This window comes from Opisthocomus hoazin, chromosome 1 (assembly GCF_030867145.1).
Source record: "Opisthocomus hoazin isolate bOpiHoa1 chromosome 1, bOpiHoa1.hap1, whole genome shotgun sequence".
In the NCBI taxonomy this organism is placed as follows: Eukaryota; Metazoa; Chordata; class Aves; order Opisthocomiformes; family Opisthocomidae; genus Opisthocomus; species Opisthocomus hoazin.
This window is the reverse complement of record NC_134414.1, coordinates 146,068,260-146,094,351: the sequence shown is the minus strand read 5'-3', so window position 1 is coordinate 146,094,351 and position 26,092 is coordinate 146,068,260. Positions and strand designations below refer to the sequence as shown.

The following is a 26,092-nucleotide window of genomic DNA, read 5'->3' as shown; positions in this document are numbered from 1 at the left end:
TCTGCCTGCTCAGCGTGATTGTGGGATTCACACGTGAATATAGAAGGCATGCAAAGGAATGGAGAGGGTATTCTTATCCCTGCTATACCTGTGCAGAGGCTGAAAATGTGTATGCACCTCAGCTGTTAAGTGCTTCTTTCTATCTTGACATGCCTAGATACTGTCAGAAATCTGGTCCTGAGTGACTCGTCTGAGATAGTAGAGGAAGCAGGTGGAAGAGCTGGAGAAAGCAGGTCCTGGTATGCTGAATCCCAGTCATGTCTTCTGCCATCATAACATTGGGATACTTCCTTCCCCTTTCTCACATAATTTTCTATGAGTACTACTCTGAAAACCGTTATAGCTGCTATCTGGTCTTTTGTGAAGTAACTGATTACTTTTTCCCTTGGGTTTTGTCTTTATAGAATTTACTTCAAAGTGTGGAAACACCAGAAAAAGGTAAAGTGTTATTTTTAAAGTATGTTAATTCAGGATGTACCATCAGAAAACAAACATTTTGCTATTTGTTTGTGCTAGTGAACTGTTATAGTTGTCATATTGCAGATGTTTACATATTTAGTCATATTATAAGATAATTATGAAAACTTAAAATTGAAGTGATCTGAAAATCTAAATAAGCAATAGCATTTACCAAAACCAACCTCGAGATTCAAATACGGAGAACGAATAGTAGTGTGAAAGAGCTAATTACAGTTAGTGGTGGTCATATCGGTTGTCCTTAATCCCAACTTTTTCTGCAGAGGAAAGGGAAAGCAAGGAACTTCATGAAAGCATACAACAATTTTTTTGTGTCTGGCTTTTCTAGTCGGCTCTGATAACTTTCATTCCTCCCTCCTTAAGCTTTATTTCTTTGTTGTCTTTTGTTGTGTGAATAGTGTGTTGTCTTAAATGATATACTGTCATAAGAAGAGTAGGTTAATTAACAGTAATGGACAGAATGATAGTCCCTGCCTTATCTAATTCTTTGGTTAAAAATACCTTAGACCCATTGGCTAATGTCCCGTGCTGTTAGCATTGCTGGAGAGGACAGCCACGTCGGGGTGTGGGTCCTGCTCTACTCTTCTGTGGTTGGCCTTTCAACATGCAGCTGGGGGTGCTATGTGGGTGCTGTCAAAGGGACCTCCATCTGAAGGTTGAGGTGGGCTGGGGTGTGCTGTGGAATGGTGGTCTCTCCATTTTGTTTGAGGAAAAAAGTGACTCTGAGGTGCTTTTTTTGCTTCGTCTTTCTTTTTTCCTCTGTCTGCTTTTCTCAATTGCAGTGTGCTCAGAGAGGTAAAAAGGTGAACCAAACACAGATTGCAGCAGCCTTTCAAACACAGAGGTGGTTCAGATGCAGGATTCCAAATGCCAGGCTTGTTGTTTCACAATTATTCAACTTCATGAACAGCAAACAAAGAAACAGCAATTGTATTTGTAAGCTGCCAAGAAAAGCTAAGCAGCTGGAGGGCAAGAGGAGTGGGGGAAGAACACGCGGGTGCAGAAGGGAGAATGTAAGTACAGTTTGTAGGATTCTTCTCCCTTGGATAATAGCAATTTATCCCATGATTTTTTTTAACACTCTTATTGGCATCTAATTGTTAATGATGAAAAGAATCGTGGAATCATAGAATAGTTTGGGTTGGAAGGGACCTTTAAAGGTCATCTGATCCAATCGCCCTACAATGAGCAGGGCCATCTTCAACTAGACCAGGTTGCTCAGAGCCCTGTCCAACCTGACCCTGAATGTTTCCAGGGAGGGGGCAGCCACCACCTCTCTGGGCAACCTGTGCCAGTGTTTCCACCCTCATTGTAAAAAATGTCTTTCTTATGAATAGTTACTAATCAACATCTACCTTTGAAACATCTTCATCTGCACACTGTTCAGAAAACCTGGTTGGAAAGGATCTGAAGCATTCCTCTACGTAAAGATACTTCCAAATTTGGACATCACTGAATCAGCAGCTTCCTCAAGGAAAATCTGATTTATTGAATAACAATAAAGGAATCAGATTTTTCACTCTCTACTTCTCTGTACCTATTTATTTATGCTAGGAAACCTTCAACTGTGAAGAGTGATGCTTCTCCGTTTTCGGCACACCCTGATTTCATAATAATTGCAGAATCCTTTTGGTAGTGTAGTACTAGAGACTGCAGCTTACTGATTGCAGGTCAGAACTTGCCAGGCCATTAGTCATTCTGTGGAAGAAGCCTGCATCCAAAGTTGTCCAAGGTAACAAAAATTCAAATTTACCTCTTACATGCAGTGATATACATTCTGTGTACCTTTTAATATACTGCATGCCGTACATCTGTACCTATTAAATAAAGTTCTAAAAGCCAGCTAAATATTTAAAGTTAGGCTAATGAGTGTTAACAAAACAGTCTAGCTATCCTATCAAAGCTGGTGTTAAGGGCACATCTGATAAAAACAAGTGAGAGATCAATGACCAAAACTGATCTGCTGGAACCTAGGCCTGATCCCCAAGAAGTGGGCAAAGCCATTCTACACGTCTCTTCTTTAGGGGATCACAAACTTTCCTTAGTCCCTGTCTTCTCACTGCTCACCTTCATGAGAATTCTATGGGGCCTCCCGTCCATCGACCTAGGGGCACTGAGACTGATAGGAATCTAGATGATATTTTTACCTGCTGAAGCTAGAAGTAAAAACCAACTAGGTGGCGAGTTGTGCGTTCCTGCAAAAATCGCCTTTGTGTTTCCTTTTCCACCTCATTTGCTTCCCACCCTCTTTATAATTCACTATGCTTAGCTGGCGAGAATTGCAGGCATGCAAAAATTTGCAAGCCTGTGACCCAGAAGTAAAGTAAAATCACCACTTTAGCTCAGCAGTGGTAAATTTTTCCAGATCTCTGGGAAGCTAAAGACCATGTGCTTTGCTTTCTCTAGAAGGACAATTGCAAATGAAGTCAGCATTTGACAGCTGAGGAGGAGACAGATTGCATTTCTCATTTGTGCTGGTTTTTCTCTCTCTTACATGTTTTCATGTTTATCTTGAAGAAAGCAGGATCAAATTTGAGCAGCAATCAGTTACTCCAGCTAATAATGTCTTTTCCTCTGCTCTTCCTCCCCAAGTGATAGTTACTACCCTGAGTATCATAAAAGAGTTTTGGTTTTCTTCATTATAGTTTCTTTCTGCCACAAAAGAGAAAAAGGATAAAGGATTCTATTAAAATTAAAACCGTAATTAACAATTTGTTTAGAAACTGCTTTAATCTTTGTCTTTAAACCTCTGATAATCTTTTATTAATATTAGTTATTCACCATTGACAAAGCAATTCAAAGACTATATTCAAAATATCTAGCCCTGATTTAGTGTTGCAACAACTGGTTCTATTAACAGTGTTATCTCTGTAGACCAAATTATTCCACTGCTGTCAACACAGCAGTACTTATGCATGTTATGCCTAAGTCTGGATTGTGTTCTTTTTTCCTTTCTATGAAGGCCTTAGAGGATTATATTAGTGTTTTAGTACTCAAAGTATTTTTTTTGTTTCTTCTTAAATGTGAGGAACATTAGGTATTTCTAGACATTAACACCTTTCTGCAGCATCAGGTGTTCCCAGAAAATAAAGAATAAGATGATTCATGTTAATAGAGATTTAGCATTGGAGTTTGCTGCAATCCAGAGTATGAAAAGACAGGCTGCAAGCTGGAACAAATCTGAGTCCATGCGTGTTTCTCAAAAGCTGAATGAATGTTTATACAATGTCTACAGCCTTGCTACTTCAGGCAGGGATTTCACTGGATCAGACATAGTAAGCAGCTTTTGGAATTTGATCAGTAGTTCTCTGGGACCCATCCCAGAAAGTCTAGTGTGCGCCATGGACTGATGATACGCTTTTCCAACTGAATTGCTGGAGTTGCTACCTATTTGAGTGAATGCAGAAATCGGATACCTTAATGACAATACATTTCGTGAAGTCATCGTTACATTTAAGGGTGTAAAGCTGCACTAATTGTGCTTAGGATTTGACGGTTGCTTCTAGACCTGATCATAAAAATACTCACCACAGAAAGTTTCAAAAAAAGAAAAAAAAAGAGGGGAAAGGGGAAGAAATGGAAGGTTTTTTGAAGGTTTTCCTATATAAAATTAAAAACTCCACTTCCTTCTTTTCCTGTTTGAGAGCCATTATAGTTTTGTTTTGGAAAAATCACTTTTTGTTTCAGAATATGGAAGAACGTCGAGAGCTTTTTATTGATTGTATTTCATCTCCGTAAGCATCTCCTGCATTGTTTTCAGATCTGAGCATGGCTCTTTATCTCTAAGTTGTTGCTGTGTTACATCCTGATTGTGTTGTTCTGAAAGCCAGGGAGTTTTTAACCAAGACCAATTTTTAAATAACTGCTACTCCCTAGTTCTCAAAAAAAATTAGAAGTTACCAAGGCCTTATAAAGCCTATAGTAGCAGAGACATTTTTGATAGCAGGACAGCAGGAGATTTTTAAGCTTCTTCCAAGGGATAATTTATAGGATTCTTAAACGGGTAGGAGGAAACTAAAAGGTAAATATTGGTGCTTGGAAACTGCATCTGATCAACATTTGCGTTACAGCCTTTTCATGCTTTGCCTTTTTCTTATAATGCTCTAATTAATGTTGCTTACCACTTTACCTAAATCTCAAGGTTTTTTTTCTGGGGGTTGTGTGTGTGTGTGTGTGTGTATGACCTGAACTGTATTTAGGATCTTACTCTTTTTCTTCTCTCTGAAAGTAAGTGGGAAAGAACAATATCAAGCTCCTGTTGTCCAGAATACCTTTAAGGTGTCAGAAGGGTCTTAAGCCTTCCTTCCAAATTCTGTTCAGCCAGATATTTGTCATGTTTTACCCAGAGAAAATGGGCATACAGAATCAGAGAGGGAAGTTTTAATATGTATTGAATTGTCATCATCTGGTAGTGTAATAACAGCACAGTAGCTACTCTGCTGGAAGGTCTGGCACTAAAAGAATATTATGAATTGTAATACTGGACTGAGAAGAAGAAAGTAAGTGGGTTTCCGTAAGGAATAAGCCAGTATGTTCCTTACTAAATCTTGAAGATGCCTGCAGATGTATTCATTAACACTTTCAGGGATGGTGTGGATTGTTCTGTTTCTCACCAGGGGTGAAATTTATTTCTTCAAACTTCATGTACAAGGGACATGTCAGAAAATAAGCGTATCTGGCAGCTGTGGCTAAAGTTTGCTTCCCCTGGTCTCATCTCATTTCTGCAAGTCTCATTTCTTCTAACCTTTAGTGAGAAGGTAATGCCAAATAATTTAACACCAGAAATAAATTATGAGATTTGAGTTGTAAGATTATTAATCTTGGTCACAATTCACTTTGTGATGTGGTGTATTCATCATCTGATAGATACTGGCTATGCCTAGGACACCTTTCTAGAAAATAAGCTCTAGTATAGCTGAAGCTGTGAATCTGCTGAAGGAAGTCCATAGCCTGTGCTGTCTGAATCAGCGAAACACCATAGTCCTTTTTCATCTGAGATTTATTAATCATAGAAGTCATAAAAAGTGGCAAAGTTCTCTGGCTTCATTAATGGGTGATGTAACTTCGGTGGACCAAATCATGTTCAGCAGTTCATAAATATACAGTGAAAAGATGCTGACCAGCTCTTGTGACTAATGGGCATTTACAGACTAGCCAAGATGTTTGTCTCTAATTTAGTTAATTGCTACAGGGCTTAATGAGTGAAGGGGGGGGGGGGGGGGGAAGGGCTGACTGGCACAGAAACCATAGTGTTTTTAAACTGAGAGCTGACAAGAGTGAGAAAATGAATGTAGGAAGTATCCTGCAGCTGCAGACCAGATCCTACTTGGATGTTTGCTTATACCCGAGCAACTCTGTTCCTGAGAAGATCTTCATTCTGGATCTCCTAATAATTAGATAAAAAATGTGGAAGTTTCGTTTGTCTCCCTTTACTGGCAAATGAACTGATTGTCCCATTGCTGCCTTCACCTCTCAAGCGCCATCGTAGCCAGAGAGACAGCCTGTAGCCTCCCCACTGGCCCTGCTTCCAAACTGGCTCCATTTCTGCAGTCACGCACACACTCTGCAAGCCCAAGGGTGAAAGGTGGAAACTTGAGAGAGAGGAAGAACAACAACATTTCCCAACTCCCTGCAGCAGGGATTCTCACTGACATTGCCTGCTGTGACAAAGTGTAGTCTTTTAACCTTGCCCCATCTAGCCACATAGATCTTGTAGGGTAGGCAGGTCCCTGACACCCAGGAAACTTTTTTCACCTCACCGCTGACAGACTGAAGCATGTTATAAATAACTGAGGTGAAATTTATGTTTTTTCTTTTTTTCCCTCTGTTTTAGTAGGGTGAGGTGTTTTTGTTTGGTTTTTACATATTTGCCATTCAATTCTGTGACTCAGGTAAATCATGCAAATCATTCTTCTGCAAACAGGGCCAGTGGAGAAGATGACTTGGATATAGTGATAGGCATCTTGCATCTTACTTCCTTGCCTGGCATGTGTAAATTTTCTATTAAGGAAAATATTTACCCTATTGTATATGTTTCTCCTGACTTTTTTTTGTTTTGTCCAAGGAGTATTCCCTTCTTTCTGTGGCTTAGCTGTAAATATAATACATTTCCTCTTGTTGTGGAGACAAAATTTGAAACATTGCCTTACAGCCTAGAATATGGATTTTGTAAAAACTGCTGGTGGCCAAAGGGTACTTTTCAATGCACAGCAGGAGGTTTGTACAGATTCTGAACTACATTTCACCCTCATTTGGAGAAAATGCTGAGAAGGTTCCACACAGCAAGCCTTGACTTCAGTCGGCCAATTTGCATAAATAAGGGCTTTGCTATTACACTACATCTACCTGTCTGCCACTTTGAAGAGGTTGGAGCCAGGGAGTCTCCAAAGTAGCTGTTTTCCCTTAATGTAAATAGTGTGGTACTTTTCAAATAAAGTAGAAAATACTGGTTCAAATAATAGTCCATGGTGTCCTCTTCTGGACCTCTCGAGAAGGCTTTACGTGTATGAATATAGGTAATTCCTTGGAATGTAGAAGAATTCAGTGCAAATTAATCTTAGTTTAGAAGGTACCAAGTTATTACACATCCAAGAGAACTGGTTATGAGACTAATATGGTATTCTAGGGAAAAAGTTCATTAGAACAAAAGATTTATTCAGAACAATTATGGTGAAGGATGATAAATGGAGAAAATAGTAAAGAGAATAAATGAAAAGATAATTAAAAACAAGTGTCAGACAGAGAAGTATACACAGAGTAAAAGGACTGAGTTTTCTTAACCTGTTAGTGTCTAAAATGATTCCATTTTCTTACGTGGAAGATGATTACAACATGACAAGTTGTAGTATTTTAGACAGTCCTTCATGAGTGCAATAGTTTGCTGTCGGTATTTCCAGTAGCAAGTTGCAATATATGTCAAAATATTGCAATTTTGTGTATATCTCTATTGTTACGTAGTTAAAATTTGTCTGTTATAACATGAAGACTGAAATAATTCCTTTGCACTCTTTGTAATGCCTTTTGTGACTCAATAGTTCTGAGTATTTGCTGGTTTAAAGGCCAAAGGTGTTAAAAAAAGGGGAATAAAATTCTAGACCGAGCATCTGTTTTTTGGAGACATTTCTGTCAGGAAACTGAGATAGCTAAGTCTAGTGAATCATGGTATCTGTATCTGATGTTGGGCAGGATTCCTGCACCTAGCCCGAGTGTAAAAAGCTAATACAAGCAAATGTCAGCCTTCCTAATCCTGGGAATTTTTTTTTTTTTTTCAATAGACACTAACTTTTTTTTCAATAGACACTATTAGACAGCTAATAGATGGCTGCTGAATACAGTGGCCAGCAGGTTTAGGGAGTATGTCAGTAACTGTAACAGGTAATGAGTCTGTGTTCTTTATCATGTAGGAACCCATGAGTTAGAGGGGGGGGAAAAAAGGAGAATTTGGTGTACTCCTCTTGGAAGACAAATCATCCTGATCTTGGAATGGTACTCAACCTGTCCCTTGCCTGAGGAATGAGAGTGCTTGTACCAATTCTCTTCACTCAATGGAGGCTGCCAAGACTGGGGATTTTAATTTACACTGGCAGTCAGGCAATCCCTAGCTGCTCCAAAAACACAGGGAGAGGGAAGGTGGATAACGGCCAGTAATTGCAGAAAAAGAGCACTGCAGAGCTGAAGCCAGAGGAACTAATATAAATAAAGGTGTGATATAAATGAGTGTACAGCCTGCATTTCATCTGTGTCCATATAGATATGTATTTCAGTGTCCATTGTTGTGCAAGCTTATCACCAATCCATGACCGTCTGAGTGCTGACTATGTCTGCTTGTGGCTGCTGTTTTATATATTTTATGAATTGTTTACCTACAGTTGCAACAGCTTTATAGTCTGTTAACCAATGCCTTTTCTCCATTCTACTGCTGCATTGCCAGTTCCCTTTAACTAAGTAGCTACTTAGCTACTGAAATTTCAAAATACCTACATAATAAAAATCCTTCCAGCACAAAAATTAACAGACTAAAATGGCATATCTGAGGCACACACTAACTTGCTGTAGTTTAAAGTGCTTACTTTGAAAATGCCTTAATTTGAAAGCACTGTAATGAAAGACTGTTAATGATACACCAGAAATGAGCTAAGGCTGGTTTCAGAAGCACAGATGGCTAATTGGCTTCAGTTGGTAGGTTATGTCATTTTAATTAAATTTTATTAGGAAGCATTTCAGAACCGTAACTGATGGTTTAAGATAAATATGGTTCTCCATAAATGACCTATTGCTAACCTTTATTCATTTTTCTCTCCTCTCAGCGTTAATAGAGGCTGCTGTGACTGAACTCTCCATGGCCATCTCTTGTCTCATCCGTGTTTACAGCAGCAGCTTTGATGCAAATTTCCAGCTTGCTAGGAAACCTAAAAGCCCTTCATGTGCAGACATCAGCCTAGATTCCCAGCTCAGCTTCACTGTTTATGCTGCCCATAACATCCCAGAAGCCTGGGTGAACAGGTAGGAGGAGATCCAGCGGGTGGTCACAAGAAGATGTGTTGTCTCTTAGCTCTGATGTTTTTCACAGATACTAGCTTACCTCTGTTGCTTTGGTGATACTCCTGTATTGTTAGAAACTGAGTAAGTGGATGTATCCCCACTGTTTTTTGTAGCATGCAGTGCATTTCTTAGCTTGAGTGACTAGGAGACTTCCAGGCCCCATAGGTAGATGGAGAATCAAGGAGGTGGCCTAGACCGTTGCCATTGAACAGTGTGGAAGGATGGTAACAGAATCAGTGACAGAGCACTGGCCTTGACGGTATGTGTACAAATGCTTCTGTGCCCACCTTGCTTAGTGGGAGGGAGGAAAGGGTTCGTGCTGCATGCAGGGAGGGTTAACGCTGGGACTTTGTGTGACATCTGCAGTACAAGTAACTGGGAGGGCTGAAGGCCAGTTTGCCAAGTTAAACAGAGGGGTGCTTTTGCTTAAACCCAAGCTGAATGAGGCTTTATCAGCAATTTTTTCTCTTGGTGTGTTCAAACCACATTGCTTGGCTAAACACGTGCATTGATGATCCTCTTTATAGATGGGGAGTAAAATGCGTATAGTTTAGAGGTCCAAGTATACTGAGTATGTCAGCATGGCACAGAAAATAAAAGAGGGAGACAACTTCAATAAAAATCAGATTGAAGTATTGTCTTCTGCATTGTTTAATTGGTCAAATTAGTTGTCTCTCCAGATAGCTGCTCTTTCTACTCTGAGCAAAACTGGTGTTTTCCTCTTACTGCTCCAGCGTGATCAAAGGACAGGTGAATACAGTCTGGTAGCATTATTTTCATGAGTCAAAATGCTGTTCTCCAAATTTTTATTAATGTTTTCCCCTTGCTTCCACTTTACCTTGAATTCCAAATGACTGATTAAAAAACAGCGGGATCATTTGCATTAGGCTGTGAGCAAGAGAGTATGCTATACAACATTAACTATAATTAGCAGTTTAATAAAAATCTGAGAGAATTTACATTAATTAAGGTAATAAATATGAAACTGTAATTGCTATCCTGATTTTCAGATGGTTATGCCGTTCCCACTGCATTTTATGTTTTACCAGAAAAATGTGAAATTACATATGGCCGAAAGGCCCTTGATGACTTACATGCTATGTTCAAGCATGTGAAAATGAGAATCTCTCTTCCTACTTAATTTGCCTTTCCAATCTTTCCAATATTCGTAGCTAGATTGGACTTCTTAGCATGGACCGCCGCTCTGACACCTAGTTTCCTCAAATCCTTTTGCTAACTTTATTCACATGCATACTCCCAGTTCTTATTTCTGCACTGCATGAATTCGTGCTGGCTCTGTTACGGCTCTCGTTTTCCCTTTCCCAAAGGTCACATTTTATGATCTTGCTGCTGTTCATAACAGGTATTTTAATGTATATTCCTGCATATATTTATTATAAATGTTAGAATTTTGACATCCCTTGTTGTCTGTCACTCGTTGTTTTTTGTGTGCATACCAGAATGTGATAAATCGCTTCTCTTTTAATCATTTGGGATAAGGGAGAGTGAGTTGTCTTATCTTTTACAGGATCATGTTAGTGTCCTGTCAAATCCATCTCAGGTTCACTATTATGGATTGACTTTCTGTCAGTGTTTAAATTTATGCACTCAATTTCTTACTCCTGTCTTACTGTCTTCATTAAAAAGATGATTACAGATATTATAAGTTGCATAATAATGCTGTAAAACTGATTACCTTTTTTTACTGTTTTTTTTTCCTTCTTGTTACTTTTTATCAGTTTATTGTTCTACCTCATTTAAATCCCGAGCAGATGTGCCTTATTTGCTGCCAGTGGCATAACATTGCTAGCTTCGTGACTGGCTACATTTGTTTCTACAGCCAAAAAAAAAAGATTCCTATCTATATCTGGTTGATATGAAGTTGTCTTTGGGACAAGACTAGAGAGTCGTGCCTTTGAACTCACAGGGAGGCTACCTAGGCAAAATGCTTTACAAAGACCGAAAATGGATGGAAGCGCAGGCACTCTGAACAACCTTGCTGAGTTCAGTCAGGCTGAAGCATTGAGTAAGCATTAATCTTTCCAGGATTAGGTCCTTATGATGTATGTATCAGGAATATGTCTGTATATTGTGTATCAATACTTCCATTCAAACAGCAATACTTAATAATATGACTGTATTAAAACTAATATTTCCTGCACTATCCTCCAACTATTTGTCATATTTAGACTCTAGAGGAAAGATGCCGTGGTTAAGTGCAGAAGCATTTCCTAGTCTTATAAGGTATTTTTTCTCTCTCTCTTCATCGATACCTCATGGGTACTACAGATTCCAGATCCTTTTCTTTGAATAAAAAAAAAAAAGAGAGAGAATAAGAAAAGGCATATCTGCTATAATAAGTATTACAATTACTATAATGTTCTTGAGGAGATCAACCATAATTCTTGCAAATAAGGCAAAACCAGCCACCTGCAATCTGCAAATACTTCAAATTTGCTGTTCCGATTTGACTGTTTCCCATGTTCAGCATTCTTGTGCAGAGTGTGATCTAAAGCTGAAAGTGACAGGAAGATCTGGAAGCTACAAGACTAATTAAGAACAGTAGATGATTATATGCTATTCTTCTATTTGGACTAAAATTTTATAAGATTTCAGTAAGAGAAACATCAAACCAGCAGATAGCTGCAGACCCGAATTACACAATGAAGCTAGTCAGTGAAGTATCTGAAGAATGCAAACACAGAGGGCTTTAATGCTTTTGCTGTAATGAATGTATAGACTTCCTTAAGTACTAACCTGTTTTTTACAGATTGGGAAAAAGTAAGTGTAAATCAAATCATGGAATCATGGAATGATTTGGGTTGGAAGGGACCTGAAAGATCATGTAGTTCCCACCCCCCTGCCATGGACAGGGACACCTTCCACCAGACCAGGTTGCTCAAAGCCTCATCCAGCCTGGCCTTGAACACTGCCAGGAAGGGGGCAGCCACAGCTTCTCTGGGCAACCTGTGCCAGTGTTTCACCACCCTCATGGTGAAGAATTTCTGCCCAATATCTAATCCAAATCTGCCCTCTTTCAGTTTGAAGCCGTTACCCCTTGTCCTATCACTCTATGCCCTGTAAAAAGCCCCTCTCCAGCTTTCTTGTAGGCCCCCTTCAGCTACTGGAAGGCTGCTATATGGACTCACCAGAACCTTCTCTTCTCCAGGCTGAACAGCCCCAACTCTCTCAGCCTTTCCTCATAGGAAACCTGTCCCATCCCTCTGATAATTTTTGATTTTATGTTGAAAATAGATATACTGTTAACTGAAGTGGTGTGATGAACAAGTTGTAACGCTTCAAAATTTATGTCCAAACTTGTCTTGACTGCAATAATGAAAAAAAAAAAAAAAAAAATCAGTCTTAATGACAAAAACTTGGAACGGAATCTGGGTCTCTTAAGTATTTTTCTGGAACTCCAAACATTAAAAAAAAACCAAACCATCCAAAATAAACAAACCATCCTCCCATTAATAGGAGATTCATTATTTTAATTCTTTTTGCCTGTAAGGACGGATCTTCACAAGGTTCTGAAAGGTTAGGCCCATATTTACTGTGCTGGACAGGGTACATTACAATTAATCTTTTTTTTTCTTTCCTTTTGTAGCTATAAAGTTTTCTCTTTTTCCTGTTCACTAACTTATGCTGGGAAGACAATATGTCAAGTGAAGATTTGCAAAAATATACCAGTTAAAAGATCCTTCTTTTTCCTGGCTGACTGGAATGAGAAGTAAGTTTTGGTCTGTTTAATGTATGTATGACAGATTTTACATATTGAATATTCGTGTAACAAAAAAAAAGCAAAACAAAAAACCACACACCCATCTTTATTATGGATCTTCTTCTGAGCAAATTAAACTCCACAGAATTCAGAGGAACTGAGGGGGGTGGGACTGAGAAGGGAGTGAGGTAGCCAGAGGAAGAGAAATAGGACTAAGCTAAGTCTGGTCTGACAATAAGCTGAACTAAGCTGGTGTGAGAATAGCTTTCATTCACTGAAGGCATCCCCGAGGAATACTGGAACTGAAAGGAGATGCAAGCAAAAGCCAAATTTCTCTTTTGAGGACTTCTGCCCTTTGAATCCACCTCTAGTAGGTATGCAATCCAGCCTGAGAACCTGTTGTAACATTTCTTTAAGGGTTCTTTTTTTAGAAGGAGCAAGACTGTAGTGGGTTTTTTTGTAACAAGGATCTGCAATTTTAAAATGAGGACCTTAATCTGAGACTAGAATTTTAGAGTAGCGACTACCAACTGCCTGTGACCTGCCTGTCTGCTTTGAGGAAAATAACTCCATTGAGGAACAAAGTGCACGTTCAAACAACATTCAGTTAAGGCAATGGGATGACAAAAAGCAAATCTGCAATAGATGAGAGAGAAGTAGTAAGCAAGATTTTATGATTTGGTGATAATATTATATTATTCCACCTTCCTGAGCATGACATGTTTATATTTACAATCTTTGAAAGTTTTGGTATTTTATATCACTGTTTACTGTTTTCTATATCTGAAAGCAGCTTGATTATGTTATAATTGAAAAAAGGCTACAAGTCATCTGAAAGGGTTTTTTTTAAATTATAACTGAATACAGAGTGTAATTCATAACTGTTTGCCTTTGTCTAAGACACAACAGTTTGAAGCAGGTAAAATGAAGACTTTTTTATGGCAAACCTCCTATGCATCTATCATAACGGAGATTTTGCACAGCCTTCTTGCACAACACTCCTGAACAGATATAGGAAGCTTAGTATGGCTGCCCTATGGTTCAGAAACAAAAAGGGTGCATTTCTGCTAAGCATCCAAATTAGTTTTTTTCAGGGCATAATATCTGCTTTGGTGCCTCAGCTGAGTCCGTAGAGTTTGAGTGTTGAACCCTCAATCTTTGTATGTTTGGAAAGTAAATGTTATCTTTGTGTTTAAAAAAATCGGATCATTCTCATTTACTCTGTAGGAATTTTCACCTAATCCAAGCTTTGGTCAAGTACTATCTTACAGTACATACGGGCAGATATAATTGAAGTGTAGAGGGAGGATTATATTGCTGATGCCTTTCTGGAATGCTTCTTACACAACCTTTTTCAAAGAAAAAAAGAAAAAGTAAGAAGACAGATTACAAATAAATTCTCTAGCCACAACTGCAACAGAAACTCTGTTGTTCTTGCATTTCCATGAAAATGTGAAGAAATTAGACTAAACCTTTAGAGTATCTGTTTAAATCTCTGCCTCTGAAAAATCAGGATTAAATGTGTGCAATTCCATCAAAAAGTTTCTTGGAAAAAGAAGCAGTTAAGTATGCAGGCCAAATTCTTTCATAGGTCGTAAGAGCTTCCAAGAGGCTCTTAACATCAGAAACAAGATCTAGAGTTGTATGAAACTTAATAGTATTAGTTTGTAAGAGCAGCTGTTTATTTTTTATGGTTCCTTGAGTTTCAAAAATAGTTTTCAAAATCAAATTCAGATAAATTCGAAAGCAGAAACCCAAGAATTTATATCTGTCTGGTATCAGGCTTTCCTTCAGCCATCAAATATGTTCACATATTTTCCACCTCAAACCAACTGGCCTAGTTTTGTTTAAGTCTCAAAACGTGAGGGGAGGTTTCTTGGACCTGATGACCCGAGGTCCAGAAGCACAGGCTGAGAGTCTAGGTAGCCAGACATGCCATTATTTTGTACATTATAGCTTGTATCCAGAACTGGATTTTGTGAACGGATGCTATTTCTGAGTCAAATTGCAAATGTCAGATGAGTATGTTAAAGCAGCTAGCAGCCTTACAGCTAGAGCTTTCCCTCCCCTTTCTTTGAGTCGCTAACATATTCCTGGGCTGGTAGGGCAAATTCTACTCACAAAAGAGACGCTTGTAGAGCAGATATTTACTGCAGGACATGAACATGTTGAGATCACAACAATAGATTCTGGTTTCATTCCGAATCTAACACAGCATCTAACAACAAAATCTAATGTTTTCAAATAAAGACAGGAACTGACTGCTTTATTGTGTTGTGCTTATAACAGTATAACTTTGGTGTGGTATCAGAATATTAGGTAGGATGGTGATGCCAGAAGATCTTTCCTCTGTGAAAATATGCATAAGGAAGGAAATGTTTAAGTTGTTTTTAATTTATTTTAAATATGAAATACTTGCTAGAAAAAAATGTGATTTTTGCTATTAGTTCTGTTAATCCTCTAAGAAAGAATAAACAAACCATACCAAACTTGACAGAATAATCATTACATTCAGAATATTTGAAATACAGAGAGAGAAGGAACAATAGAGGTGGTGCCATGTTATCACTGAAGTTGCTATGTGCCTAACTAGCATAATTTAAAATGTACTCAGAAACAGGCTGATTTGGCTTTCCTACAATAAATACATGTAGGTAAACACTAATTAATACTTTTTGCAATAATTCAATCTCAAATTGATTTAAAAAAATAGAGTATTGTAATGAAGTGTTATTGAAGTATAATGAAGCTTTTTCCATGTTGTCAGGTGACACCATTTCCTATCATAGGAAGTCTGGGTCACTCAAAACTGTAATCAAGTTATGTTCACTCATAGTTATCTTTTGGCTATAACGTCACCTTTCTGAAACAGAAGGTTTATGTTTGTACAAAAGGTTTACAGAGGAGACAATTTCTTTTTTGTAAAGTGTTTTGCCTTGAGTTAAAGCATTACTTTTGTTATAACCCATATGCTATTTTTAGTTGATCATAGCAGTTGAAAATGCATATGGTAAAAGGTCACTAGGAAGAGCTTCTATTACATTAGGAAGTCAAATATTCTCTATAGTTAGGGATCAATCAGACCAAAAATAAACCTAGCTAATTCAAAATGAGTCCTGATCTTAGATTAGGATTGAGTCAAACAAGGCAAAAAAAATGGAGAGTAGCGTTGTGGTGATTAGGAATCTAAGAAGAGAGTTTGTACCAAAGACAAGACTTGTTTTGTTTTCTGATTTTTATGTATTTAATATGTGTTTTCAAGTGCTTTAACCAGTTACTATCTGAACTTTAGCTTTATGGGTTTTTGTGTTTAAACATGAGCTTTTGTTGAAGTCTTTCATCATATCTAGTCTTTCCCAGAATATTCTCAGAGAAGATGGGAATCATTAGATACCTAAGGAGGCTGCCTTGTTTAGTACTTCTTTTGTTTGTCCTTTTTTAAGAGTATATTTTTTGCTTTAGAACTTGTATGTTATTATTGAAAAGTGTGATTGTCACCTTGGTGCAGAACTTGAACAGACTGATGCTATCCAGCACATAATGTGTAAAGTCTGAAGATTGCCCCCTTATTTTCTCATGAGTTTCATTCGTGAGTGACTGAGACCTCTTAATTTTCTTTCTTTTGTATTAGCTGGTTGCTCTTAGTATATTTATTCCACTACCTCATCTTTTTCTATCCTCTGTAATTTATGTTAAACCTACAGACATGAAAGATGGAATTAATGTAAAGCCTACCATTCATCACCTCAGATACTTTCTTAGCATTGGGTTTCCCTTTTCTCCATATTTTGTCTGGCGTGTCTGTTTTGTTGATACTCTCTCAGGGCAAAGCCTGGGTTGCCCTACAGCCCTTCTGTGCTGAGTACTTATCATATTAGGCCCTTGGCCTTTGAAACCAGCTGTATAAATTTAACATCCATGAATAGCACCTTCTCAGTGAGTAGCTTCTCTGTTCTTCTCAACTGTTGTTGAAAGTGTTCACCCACAGGGTGTCTTATTTCTGGCCCCTGTTCCATTTCCTCTTTCTTCTTCTTAGTCATCCATTTGACTCAGCCTCATGCAGTCAGAAAGGATAATACCAACTGGGTAAGCTCAGACATGCATTAATCAAAGTTCTTAAAAGCAATACCAATATTCCCCTTCTCTGTGTATCACATATCACTGGAAGGGATATTTTACTCCTCTTTGACCCAGAATTTAACTCTCGTGATATCTAACGCTTGTCAAAGTTTCCAAGTTCTCTTTGTCTTAATGTACATCTAGTAGTGCTATATATTGTGTCCTAGGGAACCTCTGGCAAGCATTTGATTTCTGCAGTGAAGATGCTGTGAATTTTTTCGTTGCTCGAAGTTCATAAGGAGTGTTAACAATTGTCTCTGTTGGAAAATGCATGTCTCATTTTTATTTTTTTTTTTATATTTTTGTCTCTTCACAGCATTAACAATGCTTTAAAGTTAAGTGTAACTCTTTGTCAAACAGCTTTATGTAATGTGGGCAGAGTTGTTGGCCTGTGAGTGAAAAAGATGGCACAAGCTATCTATAACATGTAAAACAGTTCAGTTTTCCAATAATTGTTTCTAACTGATTACGAGTGAGGAAGAGGGCATGAGACTGAGAAAGCAGAGTTAAAAGCTATAAATAGGGACGTGTGGGAAGACAGTTGAGAATTTCTTCTCAATTCTATTCATGTTAATTAGAGTGGGGAATGGCTTTCTTGCTTTGTTATTCAAAGAGCGAGGTATGCAAATTTGAATAATTTCCAAATGTTTAGGACTGATCTTCTGAAATTTTGACACTAATGCTGATTTGGAGTGCTTCAGAATTTCAGCTGAGAACCATCTACTTACTTTCAGTGGCTCCTCAGTGCATTCAAGGAAACTTTTCCAAAGCCAAAATAATTTTGACAGATTTGCAACTAGGAGCAGAATCTTATGCTAATTTTACCTTATACTATTATCTTGTCTTATTTCTGCTACCTATAATCCTCAGGCTACTATACTTTTAAAATAATGACTTCTACATTTGTTTACTCCTTAAATATGACTATACCTCTTAGAAAAATGCTGAGTTGCATTGTTCTGCCAGTCTAGATTGAACATCTGCAAATTAAATGGAATCTATATTATTTAAATTTTATCTTCTAGTTTGTTTTCTTAATCTCAAGTTTATGCACATCTTTTGTTTTCCTAATGCTTATGTAGTCAACGTGGAATAATTCTTTTAGCCTTTAGCTCCTTATATTGATTTTTTTTATACAAAGAAATGTAATTAACCTCACATTCCACTTGAGAAGTTTGTTTGCACTGAATATACATGGAAAAAGCTAGAAATGCACTGTCCACCATAAACATTCTCTTCAGGAAAAAAAAATATAGACTTGCGTATGTCTGGGTAGTTACACATAATTTTTCCATACAGCATGAAAATACCTTTTTAATTAGATTTGTTCTAAGTTATAGGTTATATGAATTAATTTAAAATCACATAAACAAATTGAATGACCAACCAAGTTTGCTAGTCAGTACAAAGTTGAGATGAATGTTGATAGATCTGAATTTTCTCACTAAAAAATGTGAATCACTCATTGGTGTTAAGAAAAAATCTGCCTTTAAGTTGTGCTTGGGAAGTACCACACCACCAAAGCACATCTGAACAAGAGAGTGATTATCACACTCTGCTCACAAGTGTCTCTTAGTTGCTTAAGTAGTAGTTTCCTCTGAAGACACAAGACAGCAAATAACTAACTATTGCTTTACAATTCATCCTTAGAGAATGTTTATTCTGAAATAGCCCTTCATTGATAACGTAATTCTAAAGCAAAAGTTTAACTAAGCTTTTCCTTCCTTTGTCAGCTCTAGTGGTTACCACTGAAGTGAATGAGTTTTGATATGCCTCTTCTTCAGTACTATGACCCAAGTCAATGGTTGGCAATACTCATCAGTGTGTTGAAGGGATGTATCAGTTGCATTTTCCTTCAGAGTGCAACTCTTGTAATTTATAGCTTGATATATGTGTTAAGGTATCTAGAAAAATGTAGAAATAACTCACTTGTGGTAAAAATGCTTAAATTTTTTTTTACTTTTATGTTTCTCTTTTCTGATTTTCTTTTAGAATCAACTTTCCTCTACGAATAAAGGCTCTTCCGAGGGAAACTATGCTGACAATAAAACTACTTGGAGTAAACAGTGCCTCTAAAAATAGAGAAGTGCTTGCCTGGACATGCTCCCCATTGTATCCAAAAGAGTAAGTTCAGTTTTGTATGACAGCTTAAGAAAAGACCATGCTTGAATAGTATTGCACTCAGCTTGGGAGAAATAGAAAAAGACAGAAATACTCATTTCAGGACCTTGCTGTAAAAAGACAGAGACAGTCACTTACAGTAAACTGCTTTGGATGTGCCAGTAAGAGCCCTATCCATAAGCTCTTCTATCTTCCCAATGCATTGTTTTTGAGCTTGGCTTATGTGACAGTTTAACACTTAGAATAAAGTTCCCTAGGCCTGCTGGAGGCCTTGCTGTACCCTTTCCTGTAGCTTTGCAATATCCTTCTCAGCATAGTCTCTTGTTCACAATGGTTGGGTTTTTTTCAGTCTGTGTTCCATTCTCACACCAATTCATTCTGCTCAGAATGGGCAGTTAGTGATGACCACAGTGAGCACCTTTCCTGCTACACACCACTTCAGAAGATTTCTCCTCTTTTTTAACCTCTTCTTTCTAACCAGCACACAGTGTACCATTAGTCTAAAGATGCTTGTAGCCTTAAATGTCTTTCTAGTGATGCATAAACAGAGACCTTAGGTAAATTTTCTGCAGCGCTCTGAATATATCTTAGTAGCACTCAGGCATCTCAATTTAGATTGAGCCTTTACAATGATACTTAATTTTTATTTAGACTCCATAGCCCCGCATACCCTCTGGGCAATAGATGCTTTCAAACCCTGCAAGTTTCTGCAATAGCATCCATCTCTAAGCTATAGCTCTTTCCTCATCTCAAGATATCTTCATCTACTTCTCCATACGGTGACAATCACCATTTAAAACAGAACAAAACCAAAAATCTGATTGCATGTATGAATTTACTATGTTAGAAAGACCTTGGGTTCCACTGAACTTTTAAGATAAGAGGCTTAAAACGCTAGAAAATAGGATTGACTGGATTAGAGGCTTTTTCCATCTTTTCAGAAGAAAATTCAAGATTATTCAGAAAAGGAGAGCATTATTCTGTGACTTAGTGATTAGAGCACATAGCATGAAGGAAGGAAAGAAATGTGAATCAAATATCTACGCCAAGGATTGCTTGGGCATTTTATTCAATGACTTTTCTTTTGTAGTTAGTCTGAAGAAAAGCACATCACTCTTCCATTGTCTGTGTCTTTTTAAACAAACCGAGGGGAATATCTTGGTTTAGAATCTAACTTGAGGTGAAGTGTTAAGATGTCCTCATCCCCAGCAAGCTGATATGTGCTGGGTACATTCAGAAGCAGAGCATTAGGCATGAGGATTTAATTGGGGAACACTTAGGCACCTTTGGAAGCAAATGGGTTATGGGAGAATCCTGTTCTTGAGGACCTCTGTCATATTAGAGGTTTTCTTATTTTTTAGTATTGAAATCCTAAATGAACGATTTTTGGAAGATCTGAAAGCCCCCAGCTCCCTGTGATGTGTTTTTTTTAATGTATGCCATCGGAGCAAGCGTGTTGATTTTCATTAGGTAGATCTCCCAAGTAAAGCAGTTTCGAAAATTTTACTAAAAAAGGCTCCATTCTTTCACAGTACACACAATCAGCACAATGAAGGGGACAGAGGGCTACTTTCCTTTCATCCGCTGTATAATTGTAGAGCTCATTGCTGAAATGACCTTTCAAAGCGGAAATAAAAGTGGAGTTGTTGGTGAGGAATGATTTAGGAATAGCATGTTCAACACCCCCTAATCTGATAGCTGTGTCATTTACAATTATAGTAATTACTAACACAAAGAAGCCTAAATGCTTTTTCCTCTTTTAGCCAATCACAAGTCCACAGAATTGTTCATTCACCATGATTTCAATTGATAGACTAGTTTAAATATAAGGATAGCCCTGAAATTCCTTCTGAAGTGTGAAACTTGAAAATATCTGAACATTCACCCAGCCTGCTTTTCCTTTTCTTTGGACGAGCATGAATATTTTTTGGTAGAGCAAACTAGCTCTTAGGATTATCTACTTAGAAAGTAGCAGGATTAAAACTGTCAGGTGATTCTTAATAGGTAATGCTATCAGTTAGTTGAAGTAATTGAGAAGCAACAGTAGGACTTCGGAAGGCCATTTCCTGACCCACAAAAAATTTAAAACTTAGTAAATGTTTTTACTGGACTCACCAAGTTTGTGGAAGACATTAATAAACTGAGCAATGAGCCCAACTTCACTCCTCTTGCTGCTGGAATGCAACTAAACTTCAAGACTTATTTCAATAGAGTATTTCTGAACTTGAAAGTATGTACCAAGAAAAGATTTGTACCTGTAGTGTCATGCTAAAGTGTCGAGTACCTTGTATTATTGCAAAGATTATGGTATTAGGGTCTCTAAATGAACAAACTCTGCAAATGTATGTAGAAAGACTAAAGAAATCTGACCAGAAAATCTTTGACAAAATATTTCTAACTTGGAAAATATCACTTTCTCAAAAGGAAGCTTTTCTCAGAGGTGAATTGGAGTTCTAAAAAAGTTCTAACAGTCTCATTCTAGGACTTTATTTATAGGGGTAAGGACAGAAATAAACTCTTTGAAGAAGCCAGTAGCCCTGAGGTATTTGCCTGGGTCATCAAACATCCTTGTTCAAGTCCTTGTCCCAGTTGATCACTGAGCCATTTTTCTCAGGGTCAGCAAAGATGAGGACAGAGAGTGGCCTCTCTTGCTCTATACAGATGCTTATTAAAAAAAAAAAAAAAATTCATAAATATTGGAAAAAGAAAGTAAATGTCAAACATTTTGAAAATAGAGTTCCTCGTTTCTATCCTTTTATATCTTATCCTGATTTAAAACGCAGGAATTCTGTTCAAGCTGGTTGTGGCTTATGTTAAAAAGAGAAGGAAAAAAAAAATAAAATATCAGTTGTGGGTTGTTCCTGGGTATTACTTAGGAATCTTGATCTTTGAGTGACCCAGGGCAAAAGAACCCTTTATTTTAAAAGACACTGAATTTACACCTCTCTGTACATTTACTATCTATTTTCTCTGCCAAAATTGTTATTGTCCTTCTGTGGTCACTTCTCTCCTTCATAGCTTAATTCTTTATATTTAGTTTGAACTGAAGATGAAGAAGAACTGAACTTATTTTAATATATAAAGTATACTAAATCATTTCATCTGTTTCAAGAAGTGTGAAGTGTCTCATGCTTTTGGGCAAGACTATGTCAAAGTCCCTTGCCAGATCAAAGTTCTGTGGCTATTTTTTGAGATTTTAGCCCTCCAGTTCTTCTCTAAAAAAATTCACTAAGAAGAGTGTATGAGAAATATATAAAAAAGTAGAAGCAAAGCCCAACTGTTTAAATAAAGCATCTTGCTTACTATTTAGCATTTCTTATTGCAATCTTTTCTCTATACCTTGCCCATGTTGAAACCACAGAATACCTAAAAATGTTCTCAAGAATTTGGCCTGTTTAATTTTGGTTTTTTTTTTTTTGTTGTTGTTGTTAAAGACTTGTCAGTGAACAGATATTTAGTAAATTTCAAATGTGATCATTTTACATTATTTCCAGAATTCTAGTAATATCTCTCACTATTTTGACAGTTGTCTTACAATGTGCGGATTTATAACGTGGCTAGCTGATTGATATACAGGGCAGCCACTATACTCTTTATCGAATGTGTGCTGGGATTGCTGCTTATCAGCTTTGCATGTTTCTGTACAAATAGCCTCTTTACAAAACTGACTTCCTGCAAATATCCTCCAGTCTTTGCGTAAATGTAGTTGTTTACCTTGAAGTCATTGCTTGGCACTTATTTTTTAACTTTATATTTTAGAGCAAAAATTAGGAAAGAATTTGGAACATAACTGCAAATTTGTTTTAAAAGTCTAGAATAATCTGATAATTTTGTCTTTGCTGTATTTGGTACCTTCAAATTTATGGAAGTTATTTAAACTAGAAACTGTGAGGATGAAAGATGTGGTCCTTGTAAATGTCTGTAGGATATTTAGCATTACTTTACAGTTGAAAATTATATCTCTAATATGAATTTTCTAGAATTCTACAGTATTTTTAATTATCATAAAGTAGTTATTTCACAGTATCATTCCAATGCAGAACTAAGACTGCTTGGGCAAAAACATATGGGTTTTTTATAGCTTAGCAGCTTTGGATTTACTTTAAATTTAACCTCAGCTCTAAATTTATGAGGCTTATAATGTCAGGTTTGAGGATAATTACATTATTTTTACACTATATTTTGTCCTCATTTTGCTGGTAAATCTAGTCTAAACAGTAACTCTACTCTAATGTTCTATACATTTGGGAATGAACACGGTAATACAGATTGTAGCCACTAACTTGTCCAGTAGGTGAACCTCCACATCAACATTTCTCATACTTATCAGGCAGTTGACTTTTGATAATGGCCCTAAATCAATGCCAATAAAACCCTTAATGGTGCATCTGTATCGAGAAGTCTTATTAGACACAAGAGGCAGTTCAAAAAGTGTTTGGAAGCCTATGTGACAATTTTCTATTCCTTCACATCAGAAAAATGTGTTTGTCTCTTGGGTTGAATAGTTCAGCGATCCAGAGCTAATTAACAAATCAGAAATCCATCATTTGGGGCAATTTGGGAGTTGTAGTTTCCCCCTCAGTGCCAATTGCTCTGACTTCACTGATTCTGAGACCACAATTTATTTTGAACTGGTATTTGTAAATCAGACAGAGCAAGCAACAAAAATTTCCTCTTGCTGGATGTGGTGAGGGAACTCTCCCATGTGCCTTCAGGATGCAAGGTTGATATTGTTAAGTTAGGATGACTAAGTTAAACTTAAATAAACTTAAATAGCAGTGTCCTGTTGTAATAAGATTGGAAGTTTATTTTAGCTCCAGTAATAAACAAGAGCTGGGAATCTGTGTAATTCCAGGGATTTCCATGTGCCCTGCTTTTGCATGGTCATATAAATGAATAAATGGCAGTAGGCATGGAGCAGCACTTGTTTATTGACCTTCTAATGTGCTGGACGCTGAATTTGCTACTTGGAAGCCATTGTCTATGGCTGTGATCATTATACAGTCTTTACAAAGCTCAGTATCACTACCCTCGCCTTACAGATGGGAAACCTGGCAGGCAGAACAGGGAGTGACCTGCCTGAGTTCAGCACCAGAACCAGGCAGCAGAGAGAGGAATCTGTCTGTTTGGTGAAGGTTATGGTTATCATGCTCATGATGCTAGCTCCTTCCTTTTCTGAATGGATCCTGCACACTCTCCTGCTTCTTTTCCTTTTTCTAAAAATGATGAGGCATCTTTTTACTTGTTTCATTCACCTGCATCGCCCCTCTTACTGTTCGATTTGTGTGTCCGAAAGCAGACTTGATCGTGAAGAATGTTAGCTGTGCAGTGCATACAATGCCTCCAAGGTTGCTAGGGAAAGCTGTGCCTCAAAAACATACCCTGTATTTCACAATTGTTGATGCTTTAAAAGTGTCCCCTGTGTTTACAGACTAGCCTTAGTCCAGAAGGTGACTTAATGATGAAAGATACGCAAATTGCTCACTTATTTGTAAATGTATAAATTAGGCTACTCTATATATAAGGCATAAATATGTGTCTGGTTTTTATAACTAATTCATTTTTTTATAGGAGATATCATGTCCATACTGTTGAAGTGGTTTAATGTCTGGTTTTATTCACAGTCCTGTCATCTGCTTTAACATGTGAAGTCTTCTCAGTCCAGCAAAGATACCTTGCTTTACTTGCTGTTTCTCCAGTTGAGGACTCTGAGAAGCCCACCTACTGATTCTTCCTTATCTTTCTGGGCAATCTTTAGCCACATCTGTGCTGGTTGCAATAACGAGGTCAGGAAATGTCTCAGTTAAACACATCTACAGTGCCTCTGAGGTCTGTGCTGCGCCTTGTATTTGTCTCTACACGTTTCCCAGGAAAAAAAGTCCACTGTATGGATTCTTTTTTAAAAAACTCTATAGTTTTAGAGCACAATATGAAGAGATTAGAAGTAATGAGAACTCAAAAGGATAATTTAGTCTTTCTGTTCATTCAGTTCTCAGCTACTCTTCTCCCTTCTAACAAAAGTGCTAATTAGTTCAAATTATGATGTAAACCCCTGTCAACAAAGGAGTGGTTGAGGAGATGCAATTCATTTATTACAGGTCATCCAAGTACCCATCACAGAAAAACAACTTTGAACCATCATTGGTCACTTCCACACTCACATTAATGACCTCGATGTGAAAGACTTCGTATCACACGACTGCTTTCCCCCGCATGCTGTCTTGTTCACATCACAGCTTCTTTTTCTGCCTCCATTCCCTTGCAAATGCACCTACAGGTGCGAAAGAAACTTCAGAAAATGGTTTTGTCTTTGATCCTCCTGAGCTCTGTTCTTACAATAAAATGTTTGCACTAACAACATGAATAGCTGGAGAAGTGAAAAAAGAAAAATTAGCCCTGAATTAGGTTTACACTGAATGTTGTCTATAAAAATGACTTTGCGGGAGTTTCTTATTTCTTCTTCAGATGACATAGCAACAATTTATTTCAGATTGCAATTCAGAAGGTACTTTCTTACAGCAATGTTGCAAACTCATGCTGGGATCAGAAAGTCCATCTGGGTTCTCTTGTACCTCTAACATCCTCATCTCGGGTAAAAGCAGTGCAGTTAAAACTCATCTACCTGGCTGGCTGTCTCTGTTGCAATGGGCAGAAGAGAATCTAGCTCATTCGCTCAGTTGATATGACTGAGCAGTGCTTGGAACTATCATAGTAAAAATTATTTGCAAGTAAAAGAAGCAATGTTGAACATAATCGTATTTCTGACCTCACTAATAATTAAGATGTGGACAACCTGAAGTAAGTCCAATGTACTTTATCTTTCTTTATTCAGGTACTGCATTCTTAATTCGAGTGGATTGGTTATTATTAGAATTTACCACTGGACTTTCTGATTTTATTCAAGTTCTCTAGACTGAGTTGTGTTGACCTGCCAAATCACGCTGGTTTTCTTATCTGCAGACCACATGCATGCCTGTTTCTGATAAGACTTTCTTGTACATGTGGTGTTCAGACTGGTACTTCAGACCATAGTCTTTCGTCTGTCCAAAACCCACATGCAGCACATGTGGTACAAATTATCCCACTCAAACACCTTTCAGGTCTTTGGAGACT

At 37.6% G+C, this 26,092-nt stretch overlaps 1 protein-coding gene across 3 annotated transcripts in view; it reads left to right on the top strand.

The window, feature by feature from the left end:
* Positions 1-26,092, top strand: part of PIK3C2G (phosphatidylinositol-4-phosphate 3-kinase catalytic subunit type 2 gamma) — a 310,696-nt gene that overhangs the window by 145,744 nt on the left and 138,860 nt on the right. For all 3 annotated transcript variants that reach the window (XM_075440297.1, XM_075440305.1, XM_075440313.1), the window contains 4 exons: positions 405-438; positions 8,784-8,979; positions 12,626-12,748; positions 18,851-18,982. In XM_075440297.1, coding sequence (XP_075296412.1) covers positions 405-438; positions 8,784-8,979; positions 12,626-12,748; positions 18,851-18,982 — 485 coding nt within the window. The remainder of the gene's footprint in view (positions 1-404; positions 439-8,783; positions 8,980-12,625; positions 12,749-18,850; positions 18,983-26,092) is intronic.